This window comes from Pempheris klunzingeri, chromosome 4, assembly GCF_042242105.1.
Source record: "Pempheris klunzingeri isolate RE-2024b chromosome 4, fPemKlu1.hap1, whole genome shotgun sequence".
Lineage (NCBI taxonomy): Eukaryota > Metazoa > Chordata > Actinopteri > Acropomatiformes > Pempheridae > Pempheris > Pempheris klunzingeri.
Genome location: NC_092015.1, coordinates 280,001 through 287,500, shown reverse-complemented (window position 1 = coordinate 287,500; position 7,500 = coordinate 280,001). Strand labels below are relative to the sequence as shown.

Below are 7,500 nucleotides of genomic sequence, written 5' to 3'. Positions count from 1 at the left end.
TGAACACACCTGAACACACCTGAGCACACCTACACACACCTGAACACACCTGAGCACACCTACACACACCTGAACACACCTGAACACACCTGAACACACCTGAACACACCTGAGCACACCTACACACACCTGAACACACCTGAACACACCTGAGCACACCTACACACACCTGAACACACCTGAGCACACCTGAGCACACCTGAGCACACCTGAGCACACCTACACACACCTGAACACACCTGAGCACACCTGAGCACACCTGAACACACCTGAGCAAACCTACACACACCTGAACACACCTGAGCACACCTGAGCACACCTGAACACACCTGAGCACACCTGAACACACCTGAGCACACCTGAGCACACCTGAGCACACCTGAACACACCTGAGCACACCTGAACACACCTACACACACATACAACATGGCAGCAGCAGATATTTGTAGTCCCTCAGCTCAGAGATCCCTTTGGTTCAGCTGTTAGCAACAAAGCTAATGCTAGGCTAGTCACAGAGCTAACACTACGATAGACAACAACAACCCCCCATTCAGAGGCTACTAGCCTAAAGAGCTAATCTGGCTTTTCTGTCTGTCTGTCTGTCTGTCTGTCTGTCTGTCTGTGTCTGTGTCTGTGTGCGTGCAGGACTACATCTCAGAGTTCAGGTTCCAGAGTCTGGTGGCTCAGGACCTCATCGACTACTTCCTGGGTTATTTCCCGGAGCTGAGGGACGCCGCCGTCGCCCAAAGAGAGGGTATGGGGGGGTTGTGATGTCACTTCCTCTATGTAGATGTATGTCTGACATCGCTTCCTGTGTGTTAATGTATGACTGGTGGGGCTGTGCTGTCACTTCCTGTGGGGGTGGGTGATGTCACTTCCTGGCGAGGGCTGTGATGTCACTTCCTGTGCACAGGTCTGGAGTTCGAGCGCTGGCTCAGTGAGTCCGGGCCCCCCCTGTTTGAGCCGGACCTGTCGGGGGGGGGCAATCTGATCCGGCCCGTCCAGGACCTGTGTGACCTGTGGAGGGGTGGCGACCCCCCCGACCCGCAGGACCTGGCGACCTTTGACCTTTCGGCCTGGAGCACCTTCCAGATCGTCCTGTTCCTGGACCGCATGTTGGACCGCTCACCGCTGCCGAATGGTATGCACCCCGAGTACTGCTGTGGTACTGGTACTGGTACTGGTACTGCTGTGGTACTGGTACTAGTACTGATACTGCTGTGGTACTAGTACTGCTGTGATACTTCTGTGGTACTGGTACTGGTACTGTGGTACTGGTACTGGTACTGCTGTGGTACTAGTACTGCTGTGATACTTCTGTGGTACTGGTACTGGTACTTCTGTGGTACTGGTACTGGTACTGCTGTGGTACTGGTACTAGTACTGATACTGCTGTGGTACTAGTACTGCTGTGGTACTGGTACTAGTACTGATACTGCTGTGGTACTAGTACTGCTGTGGTACTGGTACCGTCATACTGCTGATGGTAATAATCAGTGATGGTAGGAGCATGCTGATGTTGCAGTGCAGTAAAAGTACTAATACCACACTGAATGAATACTCATTTATCATTGATTGATTGATTGATTTGTTTTAATGATGCCCCCCCCCGGCCCCCCAGCTGTGATGGCAGGTCTCTCTGGCTGTTACTCGACTCTGTTTGATGGTCTGAACGCTGAAGTTCAGATCCGCTGGCTGCAGCTGGTCGTCAGGAACAGTTTCTACCCCGAACTGCACCGAGTCCGAGCCTTCCTCTGGAAACACGTGAGTACTGCAGTACTACGTCAGAACTACAGTACTATTGTAGTACTGCAGTACTACTGCCACAGAGCCTTCCTCTGGAAACACGTGAGTACTACAGTACTGCTGCAGTACTACAGTACTGCAGCAGTACTGCAGCAGTACTGTATTACTACCCCCGTTGACCCCCCCTCTCCACAGACGTCCAGGATGTACACGGTGCCGCTGTATGACGACCTGGTTTCCGGGGTGATGAAGTGCGTTGCCGTGGAGATTTTCAACCACACTCAGCGCCGCATGCATCCGAACCTCCGACGGACGCTACAGCAGATCGTGTTCCAGACCACCACCGCCCCGACCAATCAGAACGGCCCCGCCCTGTCCATCCTACCCCCCTCCCCCTCCGCCTCCCCACAGCCCGCTGCTGCCGGGGCCGCCGCCATCGCTCTGCGGGACGTCAACGTCTCTGCGTGAAGTCTGCCTGTGATTGGTCGGTCGCTCTGTAAAGGGTCATCTTCAGATCAGTGATGGACAGTGTTGCCGTGGTGACGGCTCCTGATGACTCAGAACTACAGATGCTGAACATTTGAACACTGAAGAGGCTCCGCCTCCATACGGCTCAGGGCTGCTGCTTCAACATGACCGGTCACATGACAGGTCACATGATTGGTCACATGATCGGTCACATGATCAGTCACATGACCAGATGTTTCTGTGGACTGATCTTTAAACAGCTGCTCAAACTGTGGCTGGCGGCCCTGAGACCGCTCATCTGATTGGACGCCGTATTCTTTGGACGATCTGTGGACTTTTACTCCTCCTTTAACTGGTGACTTGAAATAAGAGGTTTTATTCAGTTGGGTCATTTTCTCTTCGTCATCTTCATCAGACTTGATGAAGATCACATGATCGGTCCCTGTGAAGCTGCTCAGACTCGTGAACTGTGTTCAAATTGGCCTTTAGGTAGAAAAACTGTTCTGTGGGATAAAATCTCTGTTTTTGTCAATGGAGTCTGGTGGCTTTGAAGAGTGATATGACCTCACCAAACTCCATAGACAAAAACACTAATTCTAGTGGACTTTGCATGACTTTGCATGACAGGACTTTGCATGACTTTGGTGTATTAAAGGGTCAGTTGATCCAAAGTAACCAAAGTTATACAATAATACAAACTAACCAACAGCAGCAGAGCAGCAGCTCCTGAGTCCTGTTCTCTAAAATCCCTGTTTTAGTGAATGTAGTCTGGTGTGTGTGCTGTTTGTGGTTAAACCAAAAGGATCTTCCAGGTCTCTCTCTGTAGGGATCCTTTCCATGATGCTGTCACACACTTAGAATAACACTCTGAGCCTGTCAGTGGATCAAACAAGCTCTTTTAGTGGATCTACTGTGATCAGGTGCAGAGATCAACAGACCAGCGAAACACCTTTAGTAACTAGAAATCATTTCTTAGGAGGGGGGGGGCAGCTCGGCTCCCCCAGACTGCTACTGAGAACTTGACCATGGAGACTCTGATGCGTTCTGTTTCCTGACAGAAAGCCTCCAGAACAGACCCACTGAGTCACGATGACTCACCAGGGGTCACACACCTGTGGGTCACACACCTGTGGGTCACACACCTGTGGGTCACACACCTGTGGGTCACACACCTGTGGGTCACACACCTGTGGGCCACACACCTGTGGGTCACACACCTGTGGGCCACACACCTGTGGGTCACACACCTGTGGGCCAGCTGTGAGGCCCGATGCGTTCACTGCCTGTCGTAAGCAGTAGCTGCGTTGAAGCGGTGGCCTCCAGCGGACAGAAGGTGTCTGTAACTCTACCTCCTGACCTGGCCGACGCCAATGAGCCTGCAGACGAGAGCCGGGGCTCACTGCCATCAGAACCACCACCTTATCACTGTGACTCAGCGGTAGCAGCGACACCAGCACACTTCCTCCCACCTGAGTGGCCTTAATGCTGCGTTCACCGCAGCTGGGAACTGTTTGTCTGCGGCCCTTTTAAAGTCGATTCTGTCTTTCCCTTCAGTCAGCAGCAATAAATACGGACTGAGAAGTTCACTGACGGCCAATCAGAAAGAGACAAACGGCAATGAAAGCAAATCAGCAGAATATTACATCTGTGTTGGACACAGGAAGTGCTTTGAGGCTGAAACGTCCCAGCATTCCCAGCTGCTGTGAACGCCTCTTTGTAATGAACATTTGAGGGCAAATGAAAGTGTGAAGCTACAGGATGTTTAATCGTCTGCCTCCTGTTTCCAGGCAGTTTTAAGGTTTCTGCTCTGATGGTAATAGAAAATAAACTGACGCGTAGAACCTTTATTTTGAAAAGACAAGCATTTAAAATGTCACAACAGAAACTTTGGATTTTTGCTCAAATTCAAATAAAAAAAAAAAACAGAAATTGACCTTTCCAATCAATTCTCTGCTTTTATTTTTAAAAGATGTCCGTAGAAACCGGAAATGTTGCCTACAAAATAAAAGTGGGAGGTAAAATCAGACAAACGAACTCCTGTTTGACGATTAAAGAGCAAAAACACAAAACCACGAAATAAAGCTGAGAGCAGAATGTTTGGAACTTTGTCCTGAAGGAGCTGTTTAAATAAAGTTTGAATTATTTAACACTGAAAAAGCTGAAAGTATCTTTTCTCTAAAATAGAAAATGTGGTTCTGAAAATCCTTGAAGTTGTTTGATCTGGACGGGCGTGCCTGAGACTGACTAGTTAATTAGTAACTAATCACAGCTGTGACTGACTAGTTAATTAGTAACTAATCACACAACTGTGACTGACCAGTTAATTAGTAAACTAGTTAATTAGTAACTAACCACAGCTGTGAATGACTAGTTAATTAGTAACTAACCACACAGCTGTGACTGACCAGTTAATTAGTAAACTAGTTAATTAGTAACTAACCACACAGCTGTGACTGACTAGTTAATTAGTAACTAACCACAGCTGTGGCTGACTAGTTAATTAGTAACTAACCACACAGCTGTGACTGACTAGTTAATTAGTAACTAACCACAGCGGTGACTGACTAGTTAATTAGTAACTAACCACAACTGTGACTGACTAGTTAATTAGTAACTAACCACAGCTGTGGCTGACTAGTTAATTAGTAACTAACCACACAGCTGTGACTGACTAGTTAATTAGTAACTAACCACAGCGGTGACTGACTAGTTAATTAGTAACTAACCACAACTGTGACTGACTAGTTAATTAGTAACTAACCACAGCTGTGACTGACTAGTTAAGTAGTAACTAATCACACAGCTGTGACTGACCAGTTAATTAGTAAACTAGTTAATTAGTAAAGTAGTTAATTAGTAACTAACCACAGCTGTGAATGACTAGTTAATTAGTAACTAACCACACAGCTGTGACTGACCAGTTAATTAGTAAACTAGTTAATTAGTAACTAACCACAGCTGTGGCTGACTAGTTAATTAGTAACTAACCACACAGCTGTGACTGACTAGTTAATTAGTAACTAACCACAGCTGTGGCTGACTAGTTAATTAGTAACTAACCACACAGCTGTGACTGACTAGTTAATTAGTAACTAACCACAGCGGTGACTGACTAGTTAATTAGTAACTAACCACAGCTGTGGCTGACTAGTTAATTAGTAACTAACCACACAGCTGTGACTGACTAGTTAATTAGTAACTAACCACAGCTGTGACTGACTAGTTAATTAGTAACTAACCACAGCGGTGACTGACTAGTTAATTAGTAACTAACCACAACTGTGACTGACTAGTTAATTAGTAACTAACCACAGCTGTGACTGACTAGTTAATTAGTAACTAATCACACAACTGTGACTGACCAGTTAATTAGTAACTAACCACAGCGGTGACTGACTAGTTAATTAGTAACTAATCACACAACTGTGACTGACCAGTTAATTAGTAACTAACCACAGCTGTGACTGACTAGTTAATTAGTAACTAATCACACAACTGTGACTGACCAGTTAATTAGTAAACTAGTTAATTAGTAACTAACCACAGCTGTGACTGACTAGTTAATTAGTAACTAGCTACACACAAACGGGTAGTTTTAATAATAATTCATGTTTGGTTTCTCCTAAGAATCATCAATACTGATGATTTATTGGAAACGAAGTCCTTCCGGTGTCGGAGGAAAATAAAATGTGAGGAAGTTTCAGGACTAAAATAGAAACTGGAGTCAGCTGACAGGCTGTCGGCTTTTATTCTGAAGGTTTAGCGGAAGTGTGTACGTCACTGTTGCTGTGGTGACGCCAGCCTGACTTCCGGAGGAGAGGGAGAGCATCAGAGCCCCGCAGCAGCTGGACGGACACATCTGGACCGGAGAGAGAGACAGACGGGTGGACCGGAGGGAGAGAGACAGGCAGGGAGAGAGACAGGCAGACAGGTGTCTGTCTCTCTTTCCCAGCATCCCTCCGTCTCTCCTCCAGGCCGGTGCGGGGGGGTCCGGGCTCCGTGTTGGGGGGGCAGCATGGCGGAGGAGACCCGGGTCATCTACCACCTGGAGGACCAGGACACCCCCTACCTGATCCGGATCAACGTGCCCGCGCAGCGCGTCACCCTGGCTGACTTCAAACACGTCCTCAACAAGCCCAACGTCAAATTCTTCTTCAAGTCGGTGGATGACGACTTCGGGTGAGTCACATGACCGGTAGTATCGATAATGGTGATCGACCCCCCTCCCCCGCCCCCAACACACAGTGTCGTCATCAATCTGACCAGTGAACCAATATTCAATAATCAGCATCAACAGTGTGATCAGTGTTACTGCTGCTGTCAGCTAATCAATCAGTCTGCTACTGATGATGATGATGGTGATGATGGTGATGAACTTTGACCTTCAGCTCTTGAGCCAACATGGCCGACAGGTCCTTCAGATGCTGAAGATCATGTGATCTGATAGAAAGCTCCAGAAGAGCAGCTAAAGCTCGTTGTGGTTCAGTAAACATCTGTGATCCTTTATGTGGCGCAGAACCTTTAAAGTGACCCACAGCCGAGTCCCCGTAGTCCTCAGAGTCCCCCGTAGTCCTCAGAGTCCTCAGAGTCCCCCGTAGTCCTCAGAGTCCTCAGAGTCCCCTGTAGTCCTCAGAGTCCCCGTAGTCCTCAGAGTCCCCCGTAGTCCTCAGAGTCCTCAGAGTCCCCTGTAGTCCTCAGAGTCCTCAGAGTCCCCCGTAGTCCTCAGAGTCCCCCGTAGTCCTCAGAGTCCTCAGAGTCCCCCGTAGTCCTCAGAGTCCTCAGAGTCCCCCGTAGTCCTCAGAGTCCTCAGAGTCCCCTGTAGTCCTCAGAGTCCTCAGAGTCCCCCGTAGTCCTCAGAGTCCTCAGAGTCCCCTGTAGTCCTCAGAGTCCCCGTAGTCCTCAGAGTCCCCCGTAGTCCTCAGAGTCCCCCTAGTCCCCGTAGTCCTCAGAGTCCCCCGTAGTCCTCAGAGTCCTCAGAGTCCCCTGTAGTCCTCAGAGTCCCCGTAGTCCTCAGAGTCCCCCGTAGTCCTCAGAGTCCCCCTAGTCCCCGTAGTCCTCAGAGTCCCCCTAGTCCCCGTAGTCCTCAGAGTCCCCCGTAGTCCTCAGAGTCCCCCTAGTCCCCGTAGTCCTCAGAGTCCCCCGTAGTCCTCAGAGTCCCCCGTAGTCCTCAGAGTCCCCCTAGTCCCCGTAGTCCTCAGAGTCCCCCTAGTCCCCGTAGTCCTCAGAGTCCCCCTAGTCCCCGTAGTCCTCAGAGTCCCCCGTAGTCCTCAGAGTCCCCCGTAGTCC

The 7,500-nt window shown here is 49.0% G+C and overlaps 2 protein-coding genes across 2 annotated transcripts in view; both read left to right on the top strand.

Moving 5' to 3' along the window:
• Nucleotides 1–4,353, top strand: part of rnpepl1 (arginyl aminopeptidase like 1) — a 13,813-nt gene extending 9,460 nt beyond the window's left edge. Inside the window, exons 8-11 of the mRNA XM_070829741.1 lie at nt 646–754; nt 914–1,141; nt 1,622–1,764; nt 1,942–4,353. Coding sequence (XP_070685842.1) covers nt 646–754; nt 914–1,141; nt 1,622–1,764; nt 1,942–2,214 — 753 coding nt within the window. The 3' untranslated portion in view covers nt 2,215–4,353. The remainder of the gene's footprint in view (nt 1–645; nt 755–913; nt 1,142–1,621; nt 1,765–1,941) is intronic.
• Nucleotides 4,354–6,224: 1,871 nt separating this feature from the next.
• LOC139200454 (segment polarity protein dishevelled homolog DVL-3) overlaps nt 6,225–7,500 on the top strand; it is a 15,684-nt gene continuing 14,408 nt past the window's right edge. Inside the window, 1 exon segment of the mRNA XM_070829756.1 lies at nt 6,225–6,393. Within this exon segment, the coding sequence (XP_070685857.1) occupies nt 6,230–6,393 (164 nt within the window). The 5' untranslated portion in view covers nt 6,225–6,229.